This window comes from Haliotis cracherodii, unplaced genomic scaffold, assembly GCF_022045235.1.
Source record: "Haliotis cracherodii isolate W230 unplaced genomic scaffold, xgHalCrac1.p SCAF_1, whole genome shotgun sequence".
In the NCBI taxonomy this organism is placed as follows: Eukaryota; Metazoa; Mollusca; class Gastropoda; order Lepetellida; family Haliotidae; genus Haliotis; species Haliotis cracherodii.
The window spans coordinates 69,694,719-69,717,206 of record NW_027266264.1 but is presented as its reverse complement, the minus strand read 5'-3'; the positions used below and the strand labels follow the sequence as shown (position 1 = coordinate 69,717,206).

General features: G+C 41.6%; 1 protein-coding gene across 1 annotated transcript; it reads right to left on the bottom strand.

Moving 5' to 3' along the window:
• Window positions 1–98: 98 nt before the first annotated feature.
• LOC139465954 (protein smoothened-like) lies at window positions 99–21,848 on the bottom strand. The gene is made up of 11 exons (XM_071247999.1): window positions 20,442–21,848; window positions 14,377–14,589; window positions 13,676–13,854; window positions 11,721–11,940; window positions 10,618–10,741; window positions 10,031–10,123; window positions 8,526–8,634; window positions 6,748–6,936; window positions 6,034–6,170; window positions 4,691–4,828; window positions 99–4,321 (listed from the first exon to the last, which is right to left on the bottom strand). The coding sequence occupies exons 1-11, from the start codon at window positions 20,931–20,933 to the stop codon at window positions 3,696–3,698; spliced, it is 2,520 nt and encodes an 839-aa protein (XP_071104100.1). The 5' UTR covers window positions 20,934–21,848; the 3' UTR covers window positions 99–3,695.
• Between the last annotated feature and the right edge of the window lie 640 nt (window positions 21,849–22,488).

Genomic DNA, 22,488 nt, shown 5'->3' with positions numbered 1-22,488 from the left:
CCTTAGGGTACTTTCCCACTTGAGGAGACCCTGCTCCTAAATAACAACAACACAGCAGGCATCTCCTGTAGGTCTTTATCTTCAGTTTTTATATCAGATCTTTGGAGAAAATGTACCTAGAAGATATACTGGAAGTTGGAAGTATAAAACTCTAAACATTATTATGAGGGCAAGCACGCTGCAGTGCCCATATAGACATCAGTATGTACAAGCACTACATGAAACTGCACGTTGATGCTTTGTGTATCGATCCAAGGCACATATTATGATACCAACCAGCAATCATGTGATACGGTATCACAGAAAGGGTTTGGACTTGATGAGACACATTTGATAATACACGTGTGATATGACATCACAAAGCACATGCAATGATATACATGACGTGATATCATATCACATAGCACATTGGATGATATATGTATATATATGAAGTGATATGAAACCACAAGGCACTTTGGATGATATATACTAGTATATATGATGTGATATAAAATCACCAGGCACATTTGACATGACATGACGTGATATAAAATCACCAGGCACATTTAATGATATACTAGTATATATGATGTGATATAAAATGACAAGACACATTTGATGATATACTAGTATATATGATGTGATATGAAGTCACAAGGCACATTTGATGATATACTTGATGTGACGTGACACCAGGCACATTTGATGATATACTTGATGTGACATGACACCAGGCACATTTGATGATATACTTGATGTGACGTGACACCAGGCACATTTGATGATATACTTGATGTGACGTGACACCAGGCACATTTGATGATATACTTGATGTGACGTGACGACAGGCACATTTGACGATATACTTGATGTGACGTGACACAAGGAATGGTTTATGATGTTTGACCTTCTCTGGACTACTGCATGGCCCGTCTAAGGTGGGATACAAAACATTTTCAGGGTTGCGTCTGCTTATTATCCCGCACATGAGATATATTTGATTGGACGGCTAATTTTAGCTTTCGCATATGTTGTTTCATCCTCAAATGAAGCAATGGTTATAGATCAAGGGTACTTATCACAACAGAATGGAGATCTGGGACACATGGTTATCGAGGATGCTGTCTGATTGATGTGGCGTACGTACAGATCCCATTTCCTGGTATCAAGGTATACTAAAAACATGATATATCAGAACTCAGCTGCCATCGATGTCCATTACATGCTATGAAACCCTGACATGATATCTCATCACAAACATACAATACAACATCACAAGACACATGAGAAATGGTATCATGATGTCTGCTTTGTGATAAAACCTTACCATGATTATGCATTTTATAAAACATCAAAAAAATGTCAACAACCTTTGCTTGTATAAAATGGTTCCGTAACATTCAACAATGAAAACCCACCCGGGATAAAACGTCTTGAGGTAAATATTCAAAAAGAAAGAAATTCCAATAATTAATGGATTTGATATGACAAAGTTACTTTCAGTAATATACATGGGTCGCTAAAAAAAATGGAAACATCCCCTGAAAAAAACTATTCCAGTAGGTAAAAAAACTGAAGTGCATGGTGGACTTGGGATGACCTGCTTGAAGAATACAGAGCAGAAGGGGTCCCCAGTGTCTAAACTGTAGAGTGGTCACAACCTTGCTATGTGTGATATTCTACACTATAGAATCCCACATGTGCCTCAATAACAATCAGCAGTCCACACTTGCCTGGTCTTCCTGGAGTAGAACATAGCCATTATATGTCCGCTGACCAATTACGACTTGCTCAAATCGAAGTACTGAAAAAGGCTGTGGCAGACCCAGAATTTTGAGAAAGGGGGTGCACACTACCCAAGACTTGATTTGAAAGGGGTCGTACTCTACCTAAGACTTGATGTGAATAAAACCGTGAGGACAGACAGACACAGTCTGACACGTAAGGTCTGACATAAAGGGGGACCACTCCCTGCACCTCCTCCTCCTCTGGCCCTGCCAGTTAATAGCCAACTATGCAGCCCATTCCACAAAGCAGTGCTTGCACTACAGAAGCTATGACCAATAGGAAAAAAACTTCCCTAACCACTATGGGTCCATTGGTAGGTTAAAATATACTATTTGTCTGTATAAGGTTTCAGTTCTCTTGACAACTGGTGTCATAAGAAATTAGGAGCACATGTTTCAGTCTTTAACGCCGCACTCTGCAATATTCCAGCAATTTGTAGTCTGTAAATAATCGAATTTGGACCAGACAATCCAGTGATTGACATCATGAGCATCGATCCTTGCAATTGGGATACGATGACATGCATCAACCATGTCAGCGAGCCTGATCACCTAATCCCATTAGTCGCCTCTTACAAGCATAGTCGCCGTTTACGGCAAGCATGGGTTGCTGAAGGATCACATGTAAATGAAGTACCGTAGTTCTTTTTCTTGCCTTGGATCTAACAAAGTACAACAGACCTTACTCATTATAGATACACTACATGTGTTATGAAGGTAAACAGGAGACAGTATTCCGTTGGATTTCTCTGAAAAGGTATATGATGATAGAAAGGATTGTTTTGTATGTAATGCTGTATGGCAAACTGGCACAGAAACACGTATAGCAGATATGGGCAGATGTCTTTGGTGCTCTGAAACTATTGAAGTGATGTGACACTTTTTTCCTGGATTAGAAAAGTGTGCAACAACACAAATAAAAAGATATTTTTTTGTCTCTGGCCATGCAAACATCCCTTTAAGAGAGCAAGTTTAAATTTCTGTGCCAGAATTACATAAGGTTTACTTTATAAACAGTAAACATCTTTTACTTCAAACATTCATTTTTTACCAACTATAAAGTTATTTCAAATTAAGAATAAAATATGGTTCACAATATTATTTTACTTCAACCTAATTAACCAAACAGGATTATAACTTCTGTATTCATAAATCAGTGAACCTAACAATAAATCGTGTTTCGTAGGTGACTAATATTTAGTGACAGCATACACAAACATCCATATGAACACTGAATGAATGTCTAACGCATCTGGGGACCGTTCTACTGTAAAGCGATCATAGTGCTAAGACGATCATAACTGCCATACTTTAACATTAACTTATGACAGTCATAGCGCTAAGATAATCATAACTCCTTGTCTCCTACACTTTAACATAGACTCATGGCAGTCGATGGCTTTGAGGAACAGGTCCAGGTATCCTGTTAATATTAACAACACCATCTTCATGTCCAGAACACTACTGCCATCAAGCAGGGAACACAAAGATCGTATATCTGTCCTTGGAATGAAACCACCCCATCCTTGTTGGGATCTGAAGTTGTACTATAATTTAGTACTATACTCATCAGGTAGCACTGTGGATGCATCTCCTCTGCTCAGGAGCTGCAACATCCTGACAAGTTCTGGAGGTGAACCTAACCTGTGACAATGTCACAACACATTGGTGGTAAGTCAATTGTATGTTTCGTAAAATGTCAAACTTTTTTAATTTGTTACATATGCATACCACATGGGACTGTCGATACTAACATCTATTACAGCATCTGGCATAAGTCCAACTCTTCAGAAGGGATAGAGCATATTTTTATCAAGTCGGCTGAGTGTATGACTTACAATTTACATATAAACACCATCACCTCCTTGTGGAATAGACTAGTAGACTTGGTGTCATAAAATATACGAGCTCGGAGGGACTTTCTGCCTAAGCTGATTGGGACCCATCCTCTGATTCCAGGGTTATAATTGTTTCTATGGGTTTTAATTGTCCAGGTCGGGGCCGACTACTTTGAAAGTTAGATTCCGACATTTCCACAGTGACTTCCGATCGGCGACTTCTCCTCGACCTCTTCACCGCAGCAAACTCCTGCACACTTGGTCTGCCTCTGGGCTGCAACAAGCCACTGGCTGTGAACAGAGAGAAGTTTGTGTGTGGCTTTGCTGGCTGAGATCCTGCCCTGGTGGACGGTATCTGACTCAGGTCAACAGTGTCAATATCACCGTGATGAGACATAGGCACCGATGCTATAGAGATGGCCTCCATGCTGTTCCTCTCGATGGACACTCGCACACTGTGAGCTGAGGCTCTGCTGATCACGGATGTGTCGCTGCCTCGACGTAGACCTCGCCGACCACCAACAGCATGGAGGGCATTTAAAACAGGGGCTATGATTGGCTGAATCTTGTGAGCTCTTCGCCTTTTCTTTTTCTTCTTCTTTCGCTTTTTCTTTTCTGCCTTGGAATCAGGATCTATGGATAGCTGAGGTTGTCCAATGGCTTGTCCTAGCTGGGAATCCTGGGACATTCTCCTTGAGATCACGGAGCCAATATCTGGGAAGAAACACAATAGTAGTTTAGGGAAAACCTTCTTGTTCTGATGTAACTCAGGGGTATATGCCCAAACACTCATCACCAACCAACTCCACCCACCTCAGTTGAAGTGTCTGCCCTCACACCTCACCTCCACCAATGAAAATCAGGGTTAGAATTACTCTTCAGCAACCCATGCTTGTCGTAAGGGGCGACTAATGTAATCGGGGACTTGGTTGATGCATGTCATTGTATCCCATTTGCATAGATGGATGCTCATGATTTCAATCGCTGGATTCTCTGGGGCAGACTCGATTATTTACAGACCTCCGTCATATAGCTGGAATATTGCTGAGCTTGACGTTTGACAACAAACCAACCTCTACCCACCTGAGTCAGAGTATCTGCGAAGTGTGCCAGCCACAGGCTGAATGAGACCACCTCGTCGTCGAACAAGCTTCGGCATGGCAGCAGCAAAGTTGGATGACATGTCATGGGAACTGACACTGTTGAGATCAAACTTCATCCCTGAAAATAAAGAACAACAGTACAAAAATGTGTGCCACACTGACTGTCAGCAACAATATCCATAAACAACACATTTGGAATATCCTGATGGGTCAGTCTGTACACCATAAGTAACAGTTATTACTCTTACCAACATCACGAGGAACATCTAGAGGCCTAACATCACATGTAACAGATGTTTCAGATGGTACAACATCACTAGGAACATCTAGAGGCCTAACATCACATGTAACAGATGTTTCAGATGGTACAACATCACTAGGAACATCTAGAGGCATAATATCACATGTAACAGATGTTTCAGATGGTACAACATCATGAAGAACATCTAGAGGCATAACATCACATGTAACAGATGTTTCAGATGGTACAATAACATAAAGAACATCTAGAGGCATAACTACAAATGTAACAGATGTTTCAGGTGGGACACCATCATGAGGAACATCTAGAGGCATAATATCACATGTAACAGATGTTTCAGATGAGACACCATCATGAGGAACACCTAGAGGCATAACATCACATGTAACAGATGTTCCTAGTGGTTATAACATCAAGAGGAACGTCTAGAGGCATAACATCACATGTAACAGATGTTTCTACACTGTAGATACTGCTGCAATGAAATTACATCACAATGCTTTGCAGACAATTGTGACATCACTGGTTACCATGACGTCACAATCAAATGACATCACTAATGGCTCTGCTACTGAAGCTGTTAGCAGTACTTTTTGCACTGAAGACACTGCTAATTACTGTCTACAAATTGAAAAAGTTCAAAGAATGATGTTGGATGATAAATAAAATCTCACCCTCGTGTCTTTTGATATCAAATATATCAACACTCGTTGATAAAAGTGTCAAAAATCCTCAGCAAGCCTCAGAATTTTTCCACTTTTATCAACTCATGTTGATATATTTGATATCAAGAGACACTCTATATCTAAATCACATACTTTGTGTACCCATCTGACAAGAGTAAATTGGCATGGCTCCCATGTACGAAAGCCATGAACACACAAATGCCATTTAAAAAGTAGTCAAATGTAACAAATGTTATATTTGGGATAACACTTTCTTAATAAAGTATGAGAATCTGTACTTTGCTAAGGAAGTGTTATCCCAATATAACATTTGTTACATTTGACCACTTTCTAAATGGCATTGTGTGTTCATTATACCCATTTTCTGTGACGTACCTAGTGGGTCGTCATGCGTGCTGTGGAAGCTGATGGACATGCGGCCATTGTTGATGTTCTTTCTCTTCTCGAAGGCCTGGGCAATCATCTTGTGTTTCTTCAGTTTGACTGGCTTGTTGGACGGCTTGCGGAACACCCTGGTAATGTACAGGCTATGTTGTAGCTGCTAGTCTTAGAAACAAACCTATCTGTGCACCTATCCTGTACCTACAATTACCTCTCATCTCGACATAGGTACTCTGATACACCCCTGTATGCAGTTCATGTGCTTGGTGCATCTACCTTGAACCACCGGGCGACACATGTGCCTGGCACACACACATAACATACCTCCAGTTTATACACGGCTCACAAAATAGAATCTGCCTAAACCAAGGTTTAGACGTGCCATATGTCCTGCATTTGACATTGTATCTCATTATTCTCATCAGTGCTCCTCTAGTAAGGGGAAGTAATTCATCTGGTAAACTGACTTAGGTTGATGAAGCGTGAACCTGGGAAATGTTTTGTTTCTATGTATACAAGCGAGTGAGTGAATATTGCTGATTGCCACATTTGCAATTTATAAATCCACGTTTTACAATATCATAAACAACTGTAAATGGTTCAAGCAGGGTACATTCTAATATAACCAAATTGTCAAATGCACTCAGAAACTTTTAATTTGTATTTGTGGAATACAGAATGTTAAAGAAAAATATAGTATCTGCCTACTTCCTGAGGAATCTCTCCCAGGCGTTGAAGGAGGCCTTGTTCCAGGACCAGGAACTCATGGCGATGCCCGCCCCGAAGAAGGCGAAGATGTGGATCTCTAGCGCCACCACACTCGGTTTGTGTGCAACCTCACATGTCCTGCCGGTGGTGTTGGTCACGGTACGGGTTATTGTCACGTTGGCCTCACAACTGAAACACATACATGAATACCGGTACACTACACAGTGCATCAGGGACGCTCTGTCCACACACATATGCAGAGGTGCACACACTCCCTTTTTTCATAGCTAAAACATTTATACATTTTCTCGCCAATTGGTTACACTTGGTATAAAAGTATGAAAACTCTATTTTGTAATATGTTTTCAAAAATACATGACAAACAAACATTTATTTGTGCATTATTTGTATCCAACACTGTTTTGATTGTGACAACACAATGCACCCCTCCTTTTCCTGCATCCATGATTGACTTGCATTAGACATTCCAGCAATAACAAGACTATTGAAATCCGCATACTCTAACACAGATTCACAATCATTGTAGCACTGCCATCGCTTTGTGTATGTGGGCCGGAGTATGAGATTCTTTGTGCTCTGCCTTCAGGACTTACAGATATGTATAATACATTTCCTTGTGACTTCATCAACAGTTATGAAGGTTCAGCACTATCATTTATCATCCAAAACTGGCTCCCACAGGAGATATCGCTTGGATGAGATCAAGCGATATCTATACTGTAGATATCACTGCAATGAAATTACATCACAATGCTTTGCAGACCATTGTGATGTCACTGGTTACCATGACGTCACACTCAAATGACATCACTAATGGCTCTGCTACTGAAGCTGTTTGCAGTACTTTTTGCACTGAAGACACTGCTAATTACTGTCTACAAATTGAAAAAGTTCAAAGAATGATGTTGGATGATAAATAAAATCTCACCCTCATGTCTTTTGATATCAAATATATCAACACTCGTTGATAAAAGTGGCAAAAATCTTCGGCAAGCCTCGGAATTGTTCCGTTTTTATCAACTTGTGTTGATATATTTGATATCAAAAGACACTCGGGTGAGATTCTCTATATATCATTGTGCACATATATAACACTGCCTCAGCATCTCCTTTACTTCTAGGAATCCTCCAGGACAGATACAGCATTTTGGAAAAGAGGGGTACACCTAAATTAACAAAATGCTCGGGAAACAATTTACACTTGTCACCAATCTGTCAAATAATTTCAAATGATTTAGTTATATGCTTTTAATATGTCAACATAACTAGTATGCTTCCATCAGAGGCGATGCAGAGGTGACCACCCGACGCCAGACTTTTGATCCACTTTTAATGATCCTTTATAGATGCCACACAGCAGTAGACAGGGAGACACTAGACTAACATGTAGTCCCAGAAATAAAGGTATCTCATCTAAATATATATATCCACAAAAAAAAAGTAAAATTTCAAAATGTGCGCAGAACAATGTTTAATGTCAGGGACTAGCCAAATCTGCAAGGCTCTAATTTGTTGTAATCCTGCAATGTCAACCTTCATTTCTGTACATGCTACCTGCTACTCAGACTGCATATTTCTGAGCAATCCCTGTCACCTCGCTCCCTCCCCTCCCCCCCCATCCCTCCACTCCCCAGTGTGGCCCAGCTGACCTCGTTAGGCAATCATCAACTTGCTAAATCATTCTAAACTTGAGTTTCCTCTAAACTTTTTTACAATATTCTGCAGGGTCTGGAAGAAAGACTGAATAAGGCACTTACTACATGTACTCTTTAAAGCTCTCTCTCCACTTGTTTTCGTTGGCAAATGTGTACACATGGACAGAGAATGTGATCAACACAAACACAAATGCAAGCGTTGCAAATATACCTGAAAAAGAAATGTGTAATGTATTAGTAAAACTGCACATCATGCTCAGGTACTTGTACGACCCGCACCTAGGCTGGGAGGAACATCAAGCAACAAGACGTCTCAACCGAACAATGATTTATTCGTAACTAACTGCAGGTACATAGTCATGACGTCACTCCCAATGCTGGGGCATGTGACTTATGACGTAGTAGCGCGTGCACATTGGCGCTCACCATATGTAAACAAACATAACACAACAAAATGAAATGCATTATTTCACAATGTCTTATTCATATTTCATACAGTTGCATTTCTGTGTGGGAACTGTGGTGTCGAGGTGAGTTACCATGTAAATCTAACAGATCAATTATTGCATCCGATAAAAACATATCGATCAGTTTTTAAGTGCTATAGGAAACAATTATCTAATGAGATGAACACTGTTGTCATCATCAGTTCAGTTATTGCTGTCATCAGTTTTTTCACTGACGCCATCAGTCTGTCATTGAAAGAATCAGTCTTGTCAATGTTGGGGTCATTGGTTTGTCATTTGTGTGATCTGTTTTGACTGGTGGATCATAAGTTTTGTCATTAGACATGTCATCAGTTTTGTCACTAGACATGTCATCAGTTTTGTCACAAGAAATGTCATCAGTCTTGTCACTAGAGACATCATTAGATTTTTGACTAGACATGTCATCAGTTTTGTCACTAGACATGTCATCAGTTTTGTCACAAGAAATGTCATCAGTCTTGTCACTAGAGACATCATCAGATTTGTGACTAGACATGTCATCAGTCTTGTCACTAGCCATGTCATCAGTCTTGTCACTAGATATGTCTTCCGACTTGTCATCAATGTCATCAATTTTGTCATTGGTGTCATCAGATTCATCCTTATTGTGTCATGGAGCAATGACTGGACATTTGAACCAAACGGAGAATTTCTAAAAGATTAAACCCTCCACAAGTAACCATTGTTCCCAGGTGCACAGTTCACAGTGTTCATCTAAACAAGCAACTCGACACTGCAGCACTTTCAATAAATACTGTCTAAATATTCAAATAATCTTGACAATTACCATGTTCATCGTATTATGTCACATATTTATCGCATTATGTCGAAGTGTTTAAATCTTCACGAGAAGCACACTCACACAAGCAAACATCCTCCTTCTCATTGCATCATTAATTCTGTAGGGTGGCACACGCACACAAGCAAACATCCTCCTTCTCATTGCATCATTAATTCTGTAGGGTGGCAGTTTATCGTCATTCAACAGGGATATATATATCTGACTGCAAAGTATATAACAAAGAAACATAACTTGGATCTGTATGCTCCAGCACTCTCAACATGCTTTTTTTGTCTATGTAGTACTGGTAAAGATCATGCACTCTATATAGTTATTACCTAAACGGAGAATTGTCTCTCTGATTTTGGATGTAGCTTTTTCACTGATGAAGGTTGGGGCATTCTTTCTGATCTTGATCAGTGTAATAAGACCTGGAAGTACAAAGCATGAGCTGACAAAGCAATAGGCCATCAAAAAGGTCATCCCCATTTGTCACCTTATCAAGGGAGACCACTCTGTAGAAAACTGGAGTATCTGTAGTCCTAGGTTATCACTTGCGTGATAACAGCATTAGCATCTGTATGAAAACATCACATTTAATTGACAGTATAGAAGAAGTAGAATTCATTCCTCCAGCTTTTGGTATGGTTTATACGGCACTTTTGGCAATATTCAAGCAATATCACGGCAAGGACACCAGATATGGGATTCACACATTGTACCAATGTGGGGAATCAAACCCAGGTCTTCAGCATAATGATCTAAAGCTTTAACCACTACGCTACCCCACAGACCTTACCGCTTCTAAAATGCCACATAAAGATAGTCTGTATATATGGTACTTGATATTTTCATGGCTTTGTGGGCAGTTCTAAGATGGATGCTGGCCAAGTGTTAGGTCCTGATACAGGGTGTCCTTACTTACCTCTGACCAGGAAGACAAGTCCACATACAAGCACCACTGCTATAGGACCAAGGACAAATCCAGCTCGGATGCCATGCTTCATGTACCCAACAAAACAGATTCCGCTTAGCGAATCTCCATCAATCTGGAAATGATCATACTTACAATAAGTCATGACTCATAAAGGTGAGTGAACTAACATTTTGAGTCACATCAGCAATATTTGAGTGAGTTGGGTTTAAAGCTGCTTTTAACAGTATTCCAATTATATCACCGCATGTCAGCTTAATGTGGGAGGAAAGCCCAAAGTCATGTTGGTCTCAGATGTTTACCACTTCGGTGAAACCAACGAGCACGGGTATGGTGCTGACAAACCTAGAAACATAATCAGGGATTCGAACCAACAATCATAGGTTTCTGGCGTGCCCAAAGGACGCAACTCTGCACGGCGAATCGCAACACCTTAGATGACTGGGCCACCCATTCCCCCAGAACATAGAAAGGCTGCTGAAACTATCACTCAACATACAATCTAAAAACTGGTTAAAGATCGACAGTTAGGCGACCATACTAGGTACTGTTGGGACTTATAGTACATCTACTACCTGCCCAGTTCCCTAGCAGGATTTACACCATTCTTTCAGTGGCTGGTGAATGTTGGCAATTTTACCCGTCATCACATATCAAGGAGTGTTTCTAATAATATTCTTGGGTGTTGCAAGCCACAATATTGGCTTGAAACCTCTATTAATGCAACTCGTCACAAGAAATGTATTCATTCTTCTATTCATACCGATGGTTAAATTGCTACTTCTTTCAAGACAACTAGTTACGACAAAGGTTTGACACTGCTATCTGTACAACTAGTTACAACGATGGTTAATTGCTACTTCTATCTAAACAACTAGTTACAACAAAGGTTTGACACTGCTATCTGTACAACTAGTTACAACGATGGTTAATTGCTACTTCTATCTAAACAACTAGTTACAACAAAGGTTTGACACTGCTATCTGTACAACTAGTTACAACGATGGTTAATTGCTACTTCTATCTAAACAACTAGTTACAACAAAGGTTTGACACTGCTATCCATACAACCAGTCACTGGAATGGTATGATACCTCTGAGATTGCCAGACAGATTATGGACAAGACGAGGGGCAGGAACCAGCTGACGAGATGGAAGTAGGCTGTCTTGCTGCTGAGGTTGTCTCGGGGCGTGCCCAGGGCCTTGAAGGTGATGTGCCATGCATAGGCCAGCATGACGAACCAGGTGACCCCAGCCATCATGGAGTAGTACACCAGCAGGAACACCACCGTGCAGGACGCCGACTCACCAGACCTGGAACACATCAAACACTTGGGTTAAGTTGGCTTTTAGCTGCATCGGCAGTTTTGTAGATACTGCAATGATGAGGGACACTTGACCAAGGCCCCATTCCATGAACAATCTTACAGTGATGGGACACTTGATCAGAGCCCCCTTCCATGAAGAGATCTTACAGTGATTGGACACTTGACCAGACCCCCTTTCCATGAAGAGATCTTACAGTGATGGGACACTTGACCAGAGCCCCCTTCCATGAAGAGATCTTACAGTGATGGGACACTTGACCAGAGCCCCCTTCCATGAAGAGATCTTACAGTGATGGGACACTTGACCAGAGCCCCTTCCATGAAGAGATCTTACAGTGTTGGGACACTTGACCAGAGCCCCCTTCCATGAAGAGATCTTACAGTGATGGGACACTTGACCAGAGCCCCCTTCCATGAAGAGATCTTACACCGATGGGACACTTGACCAGACCCCCTTTCCATGAAGAGATCTTACAGTGATGGGACACTTGACCAGAGCCCCCTTCCATGAAGAGATCTTACAGTGATCGGACACTTGACCAGAGCCCCCTTCCATGAAGAGATCTTAGCACTACAATCATCATAGGTCTATGTTAAAGTGTTACAAGTTATGATTATCTAATGCTAAGACTGATGTGAGTCTAGGTTAAAGTATAGGAGTTATGATCATCTTAGTGCTAAGACTGCTTTGTGGATACCGGCTCTTGAACTTTGATCTACAGTAAGACCCTGCTAGTCAAGAAACCCTTTTCCCATACAGTTGATACTAGGAATGTCTATACAAATGGCAATGCTGCACGAACTGTTGATTTCAAATTTGGTAATCTGGTCAGTACTGGGGACAGTACTTTTCTGATTAACAGGGTGTCACTGTGTCTCCAGTGGGTGGTCCTGGGCACTGTTTGGACAGAGCAACACACTATGTCCTCACTGACAGTAAAATGAACCCACCCAAACTTCGGCTCTCCCATACAGACTGCTTGGTCCGAGGGCACACTATGTCCTCACTGGCTGTAAAGTGAACCCACCCAAGCTTCGGCTCTTCCATACAGACTGCTTGGTCCGAGGGCACACTATGTCCTCACTGGCTGTAAAGTGAACCCACCCAAGCTTCGGCTCTTCCATACAGACTGCTTGGTCCGAAGGCACACTATGTCCTCACTGGCTGTAAAGTGAACCTACCCAAGCTTCGACTCTCCCATACAGACTGCTTGGTCCGAGGGCACACGATGTCCTGACTGGCTGTAAAGTGAACCTACCCAAGCTGTGGCTCTCCCATACAGACTGCTTTTTCTGAGGGCACACTATGTCCTCACTGACTGTAAAGTGAACCTACCCAAGCTTCGGCTCTCCCATACAGACTGCTTGGTCCGAGGGCACACTATATCCTCACTAGCTGTAAAGTGAACCTACCCAAGCTGTGGCTCTCCCATACAGACTGCTTGGTCCGAGGGCACACGATGTCCTCACTGGCTGTAAAGTGAACCTACCCAAACTGTGGCTCTCCCATACAGACTGCTTGTTCTGAGGCCACACTATGTCCTCACTGGCTGTAAAGTGAACCTACCCAAGCTTCGGCTCTTCCATACAGACTGCTTGGTCCGAGGGCACACTATGTCCTGACTGGCTGTAAAGTGAACCTACCCAAACTGTGGCTCTCCCATACAGACTGCTTGTTCTGAGGGCACACTATGTCCTCACTGGCTGTAAAGTGAACCTACCCAAGCTGTGGCTCTCCCATACGTGCCGTCCGGTCAGAGCGACACACGATGTCCTCACGAGCATTTCCAGCAAACTGGGCCAGCCAACCGATGCTCCCCACGAAGAAGCAGGCGTTGATGTAGAACAGAATGAGGGCAGGGTATTTGTTGGCATTCTTCCAGTCTATCACGAACGTCAGCTACAAATCAAAATCATCAGTGTCACTTTCATAATGTCATCTCATCTATGGTCAAAAGTTTACTTTGGTAACTTTCAAAAACACCCTAACATTCAATCACAATTGCAGTTGAATGAATCTTTTGGATAAAAAATGTGTAGATATTATTAGCTCGATGTATTAAGTATCATTATCCTATATATATAGGATGTGACCCCATGGCTACAGGTAGCCAGCAACCCAAGTTTAGCCACCAAGAAAGACCATGATCCAGTATCTGTTGAATATATATCTGCAGTAATTTATCTAGACTTGCTCAGAGGTCGATTTTTGGCCCCAGGTCTGAAGAAAATGACATTAAAAATTCACAATTTGAAACAAAAAAATCCCATTTCCTCAGAATTTCAAAAATATGAACCATAGAATAATCCAAGTTTAAACAAAATCATTCAGCTTTTTTCCCAATTTGCATGCCAAGGGCACTAAGTTTGAAATCGAGATAAATCCCTGATCTGGGTGTGGTCATCTGTTATTGGGACCCACCACTGTGAAGAGTGTGCAGACAAGACACAGCGCCCCCCAGACGGCGACGAAAGCGTGAACTTCCTGGTGCTCCTCATTGGTGAAGAGTGGGTTCTGACACTGGATGCCACACCCCTCAACATCCTCGTACCAGCTCTCCCTCAAGGACGTCTTGATCAGCGGGGGTTCACACCGACCTGTTGTGTTGAAGGACGCTTTCTCATACGTCTCGGGCTGTCAAAAAAATTGGGAAAGTTGTATTAGAGGTAGGACGGGTAACTTGGGTACTCAGGTCAGGTGGACCCAACTCATGTCCTAAAAGTGAGTTCCCGGGTAGGGTCAGGTAATAGCTAGGGAGTTGGGTACCTGGGTAGGGTCAGGTATTAAGGTGTCGGGTACCTGGGTAGGGTGAGGTAATAGGGAGTCTGGTACCTGGGGAGGGTCATGTAATAGGGAGTAAGGTACCTGGGTAGGATCAGGTAATAGGGTGTTGGGTACCTGGGTAGGATCAGGTAATAGGTGTTGGGTACCTCGGGAGGGTCATGTAATAGGGAGTAAGGTACCTGGGTAGGATCAGGTAATAGGGTGTAGGGTACCTGGGGAGGGTCATGTAATAGGGAGTAAGGTACCTGGGTAGAGTCAGGTAATAGGGAGTCTGGTACCTGGGTCGGGTCAGGTAACAGGGTGTTGGGTACCTGGGAAGAGTCAGGTAATAGGGAGTCGGTACCTGGGTCGGGTCAGGTAACAGGGTGTTGGGTACCTGGGAAGGGTCAGGTAATAGGGAGTCGGTACCTGGGTAGCGTCAGGTAATAGGGAGTTTGGTACCTACATGTAGGTAGAGTCAGGTAATAGGGAGTTTGGTACCTGGGTAGAGTCAGGTAATAGGGAGTCAGGTACCTTGGTAGGGTCAGGTAATAGGGTGTCAGGTACCTTGGTAGGGTCAGGTAGTAGGGAGTTGGGTACCCGGGTAGTAGTTTTGGTGGCCCTAGGTTATAAACAATAGAGTGACATGGTGATCAAGTTGAACAAAACTGACATTGTTGAAACCTCGTTAATCCACCTCACATCACATGAAGGTTAAGACTGTAGAACTTCATGATATTAGCAAATTGAGTATCCCATTTTGTCCAATGATATCTTGGAGTATATCTTATGTTCCACATGGCTTTGAGGTAAACATCTGTAAAATATTGAACTTTTCTACAAATTCTTCCAACCTAAGAGCATATTTGCATCTTTCAAATGGTCCCAAGTCACAGATCTTTTTATAATAAACAAATTAGTTGCATTTGTTTTTTCAATCAGAAAACACCAGTATTTCACTGCCATGTTTAGAACAAAGCATCCTATATGATTTCAGCTTGCATCCTTACTGTTTCTATGTCAATTACTGATGAATCTGTAAAGTTGTCCTGAATTTTGCAAAACTTAAAACAACTTAATCCAAAAATTTGTATTTGATTAAAATATTCCTATTTCAACACCCTTTATTTTTGGTTTATTCACACTTATAAATCAACACTTTTCCAAAGAAAATATATCATGTAGCCCCTTCATTTACAACCATTTCAAATATAATATATTATCCATTGAATTGTTTGAATGTGTGAATGTAGTTTAACCTGCCCTCAGCAGTATCCCAATTATACAACAAGAACATTTAAATTAAATTTTGCATTTTTAATTATCAAGTGTTTTACTTTAAGCTAAGTTTAGTGTAGACATGTGAAAAAATCTCAAGACAATAAACTGTTCAGGCCTAACAAGAAAGCCCCCAGAAACACCTGCCATAGAAAACAATATCATTCCTGTAAAGAAAATCTATCATGCACCTTCTTAGATATCTTAATTATTCATCCATAGGTGTGTGGATAACCTCACTCACTTGTGCTTCAGTCACACTGCTGATTATTCAACATTATCGTATTTCAACTAATCACATCCCCTCGCCTGATAAAGTCATCCAGTGACACCAGCCTCAGGTGTTTGGGAAAACATCCTTGATGCTAGATAAACATATCACTGAGATCACATTACCTGTTGGACAAACACCTTCACCAAGGCAGCCGGTAAGGCCAAATTAAAAAAAGACCTGTTTCTCATTTTAAACCCCCAAAGAATGCTGTTTGAGTGTTTTGCAAATCAGTTAAGGCTTATTGTCAGGATTGGTTACATGAACAAGTGCAACTTTTTAATGAAAAATAATTCAGCAAATGAATTTGAAACCGGACTCTGTAACAGTCGAATAACGGGACTGGGTGGTCAGGCTCCTGACTTGGTTGATGCATGTCATTGTATCCCAATTGCATGGATCGATACTCATGATGTCAATCTCTGGATTGTCTGGTCCAGACTTGATTATTTACAGACCGACGTCATATAGCTGGAATATTGCTGAGTGCGGCGTAAACAACAAACAACACACACACAAAAACTAGCGGCTCAACATGCTCCTCCCTGGAACACTCTCTTAAACATAACAATAGACAGGATATGCATTTCTAGGTTTCAGATGATTTTTGCCCCTCACACCTGACTACACAAGCTCGTTAGTTCAGGTAGATTCCCCCTGGGTAATGTGATAGTGGACCGAAGTCAACTCGGAATTTACTCTCATGGCTGACTAGCCTGGGGCAGGCCCTCCATGCAATGTCATGTACACCCTTGAGTCTGAACAATGTCATGTTCACACAAGTCTGACAATGTCATGCACCTCAAATTTGACAATTTTGTCATAGCGACTGATTTACGACACCCATGTCTGAAGAACATTTAATTGCAAAGCCTCATTACCCTGGAGCCATGACATCTATATGCCTTGAAACACTTAATTGCTGTTATTTATAAGATGCTAATCCTAGTTGTTAATCCCCATTTTTGTGTACATCGACCGTCTGCCATCCTGCTGATGAATTACTGTTTACATTTATATTTATTACTTACTAAATGTCAGGTGACCTTGGGTATATAAGCCTTGGTCCAGAAAGATTGAGAAAAGAAGGGAAAAAAGAAAGGTTCTTACCCTTAGCCTAGCTAGGGTTAGGCTGGGTGCTCCGGGGCACCTAGACAACAACCACTACCACCATGTGCTTACCTGGCACATAGTGTCTTTTGTATGACTTTGTATATGTCTACATGTATAAAGTAAAACTGTATATACCGCAAGCCATCGTCTCCAAGTTGTCACTTCCTACTGAGAACCATACGTCGGCCCCTTGCATATACGAGTATGCAAATTATTCATTAATCAACGTCAGACCACACGCGCGTTGTTAATTTCATGTATTTTCAAATATGACACATTGGGATGTTTTCTCTCAAGTCTGACAATGGCGTGGACAGCCAATGTCTCAATATGTACATTTTAAGAAATTACATCCTGACGCCAAATGTGGGAAATCATTAGGAATAGTTACCATGGTAACATGGACAAAACGTCACTATCAACAATCACAAGATGAATTACCTTTCTTTGAAACATGAATGAAAATCTTTTAAATGTGCCGAAAATATAAATATAAAAAAATATTTTTTTGTTTTAGATATACTCAGACCTGCTGTTTCAGTTTCAGTATTGTCCGTCATTGGCATAGGTCTCCTACTTTTTCTGGCTTAGCAAAGTTGGCTGTTTTGTCGTCTGAAGCCAAACCACCAAATTGAAAAAAAACATTTTGTTATTAGGATTTTGTTTGATCATAATTAGATTTTCATTCTTTACAATATTTTTCCTATCCGCATCATTTGGACACATTGACCGAGAAAATCTGTAAAGCATGCATAAATCTGTCGAGCCTTTGAATAATTTTCTTTACAACAATATATCTTTCTCAGTGACCACTAAGCATATCAACAAGCAGTGTTCAAAACCCCACTAAATCCGTGCAATATGGAGACATAATAATGTAGAGACATATATAGTGTACATGGAGATCACGGCGGCAACAGTGTCCCCCATTCAGCCACTCCGTGCCCCCAGTGCTGTTTGATCGAGTCCCAGGCACAATAACCTACAGCCCATACACCACATACAAAGTCGCCACACAGTAGAACACACAGCGGCCTGTCACCTTCAATCAACCCACACGGACCCAGCAATCAGAGACACACACTTGTATCTTGTTAGCAGAAAAGTGAGCACCCAATGAAGGAACGATACACTGCCACACGGACCCAGCAATCAGGGACCCACGCTTGTATCTCGTTAGCAGAAAAGTGAGCACCTAATGATGGAACGATACACTGACATGCAGGACGCCCTTTTGTTATAGTCACGCTTGGCTGACTGGCAACATTCCGGAGTAATTGCATTTCTCTGTAGGTAACACCATGACAATGCAACACCATGGCGATGTAACACCATGACAATGCAACACCATGGTAATGTAATGCCATGACAATGTAACACCATGACCATGCAACACCATGACGATGTAATACTATGGCAATTTAACACCGTGACAATGTGACAATGTAATGCCATGACAATGTAATGCCATGTCGATGTAACACCATGACAATGTGACAATGCAACACCATGACAATGTAATACTGTGACAATTTAACAACATTACAATGTAACACCATGACAATGTAACATCATGACAAGGTAACACAATGACAATGTGACAATACAACACCATGACAATGTAACATCTTGACAATGTGACAATGCAACACCGTGACAATGTGACAATGCAACGCCATGACAATGTGCCAATGCAACACCATGACAATGTGACAATGCAACACCATGACAATGTGATATCTTGACAATGTGACAATGCAACACCATGACAATGTAACACCGTGACAATGTGACAATGCAACACCTTGACAATGCAAAACCACGGCAATTTAACACTATGACAATGTAACACTATGACAATGCAACACCAAGAAAATGTAACACTATGACAATGCAACACCTTGACAATGTAACATCTTGACAATGTGACAATGCAACACCATGACAATGTAACACCATGGCAATGCAACACCATGGCAATGCAAAACCATGACAATATAACACCATGACAATGTAACATCATGACCATATAACACCATGACAATGTAACACCATGACAATGTAACACCATGGCATGCAACACAATGACAATGTAACACCATGACCATATAACACCATGACCATATAACACCATGACAATGTAACACCCTGGACATCACAGTCTATTCAGATTTATAAGCCATTCACTTCATAGCCTGAATAACCAAACCCTGTACACCTGTAACCAGGTGTGCTCTACGAATGTGTCAATCATCCATGTGTCTAACACCACTGAATTATATAGCCATGCATAACAACTAGTTGTAATCATTGACTGACTGCATACATGTAGTGGTGGAGTGGATGGTAGTAACACTGGTGGAGCCTGATTTTCAACAACAATTAATAATTCCTATATACAAGATGGAGTGGATCAGTGGAGGCATTTGGGACAGACATAACAACTTGATGTATGCTTTGTTTGTTTGTTCGTTTGTTGTTTAACGCCGCACTCAGCAATATTCAAGCTATATGACGGCGGTCTGTAAATAATCGAGACAATCCAGTGATTGATATCATGAGCATCGATACACGCAATTGGGATACGATGATATGCATCAACAGAGTCAGCGACCTGACCACCCGATCCCGTATGTCGCCTCTTACAACAAGCACGGTCGCCTGTTACGGAAAGCATGGGTTGCTGAAGACTTATTCTTTGCCGTAACTAATTACTTGGGAACCAATGTAGATTTCCGAAGTCAGAGCTTCAAGACCTGGGGCCCGATCCACAAAGCGATCTTAGTGCTACGTTGATCGTAAGCCTATGATGAAGAAGGGGAGTTACGACCAACTTAGCACTAAGATCGCTTTGTGGAACGGATTCCTGTACATGTCAATCATCCAATCAGACTTAAGCATTATTTTAATGAAAGTGCAGTTCCAGAGTATGAACTGGGACACTTCCACAAACAATAACTTTCCAACAATATATCACACACGGCAATCACATAAACAAAATATGCACCAATTTATGCACAATCAAATATACGCCAGGCTGGGACGTTCATTGCATACAAACCTTGCAGTTTTCCTGGAAGTGGGGTTGGTGACATTGGAGAAATGACGGCCAGCTGTGGAAAGACTCCACTATTTTACAAGGCTCTCTAATCTTCTCACAGAGCTCCTTACTGGGTAGTTCCAAGAGGTCCGTGTTGTTGTCACATTTGGGGAAATACACAGAACACAGGAACGGCTGCACTACTGACCAGCACTGCGGGACATTTTGTAGCCCGCTCCAAAGTGCCAGCTTTTCATCCACCTGGGCCAGAGTTGAAGAATCGTTGGCAAATTCCAGAGACGTGTACTGGAAGTCCAGCGTTGTTCCTAAACATTTTTTACCTACTATTCCAAAAGGTATGCAATTAGTTGTATTAATGTGACAATTTGCACTATGGGACGATTTAAGCAAGTCTAGAAATATTAACATTGCAACAATGTTAAATAAAGTTGAACGTTTTGTAAAGTGTAATAGAGTGTGCGCCCCGTCCATTGTGTCTGAGAGTAGTGCCATTGTTGGAAACAGGCGAGTAACACTAGGGTGTGGATATGATTCACGGATTGTGTTTGTGTTAACTCAATCCAGACTTCCGACGTATACACCTCAACTGACCCTTCTCACGAAATGCTTTCAGGAAACTTAAAGACCCCACTTGAAAACATCAAGAACTGTTGGAGCGGCAGAGTTTAATGGATGTTCGTCATATGATATGTCGTATGTACAAGGGGTGACGAGGGATCACCCTAAACAAATACTCAAAATCGTTTAGCATTCAGAGCCGCTCTCTAATCCACTGTGTCAATATTGGGATGAATTAAGAAAACTCAGCAGGAAAACCAGAGAAGTAAAGTAAATCGTTCCACTTCTTGACAAGGCCGTATGAATAATCCGTCCCAAAACGTAGTTCCGTATAGCACTATATCAGTGTGGCAAATCAGTCATTACAACTGCATAATTTTGTTACTTTAATCCAATAAGGAGAAAACCACGGCACCAGCTCGTCCTTCTGCATACCAGGCACGTTAAACATGCATGAGCAACTTGTTGAATGACCATGCAAATTAGTACACACATCGGTCGCAAGTTTCCAACACTGAATTCCCTTCCACCACCCGGTCACGTTCGCACCGGGGTGTTACTAGGCACCACTCCATCAATTCACTCACAGCAATCCAGGTATGATCTTCCTTCAATCACTGCTTCCCTCCATCGCTGATGCAGTGCACTGTCTACCAGTTTTCTCCCTAACAGGACTTTCCGATAAACTGCAGAGACTTAACCCTGCAATCTTCTCCCATGTCCACACCGCTAAAACACCATCAACAAACTTTCTCAACCCCGCGTTCGAACATCCTCCATTTTGTATTCAGGGGAGCAGACGGATCATATTTCGCCAGTTCTTCCCCCGATGTAGGTCACCCATCCTAAATCCGTCCCTCTCTCTCAACAATGAACCAGCCTAGAGCGGAGAGAGGTGCGCGGCTGTATGGTGAGAGACGCTAAGGTGAATCTGTCACACCTCAACAACTCGGAGAAACATTCTATTGTCAGTCTGTCAGCGTGCTGTACTCGCCCCCGGTTCATTCAACTTCGAGTATTTGGACTATAATTGAATAACAGCATCTAGACCCATATCTTTCAGCAATTTCGCTTGAACGTGTACATTTCCATGGGTTATGTGTCAGACATGCTGCGAGTGAAATATCTTTAATATTAGACACAAGCACTACGAAATACCTGCATGTGGAATACAAAATACTGTGCTGGTCGCCCATGTTTGTGGTTGATTGTCTACCCGCAAATACATTTAACAATTTCTTAAGCTACACAAGACTTCTTGGTTTATAGATCGTTTTCGTGAAAGTAGATCACAAAAGAAAATATTAGTCATATGTTTTCAGATAACCATTTATAAAGTTCACGTTTGGTTTTAGTTACTGATAAATGTGTAAGGTACATTTGTGGTCTGTTTGTGGAACGATTTGCGTCATTAGAAAAATAAATATAATGTTTCATGTCAAATAAAAGTATGGATGGCTCTGTACACTACTCTCCATGCAGAATCCAA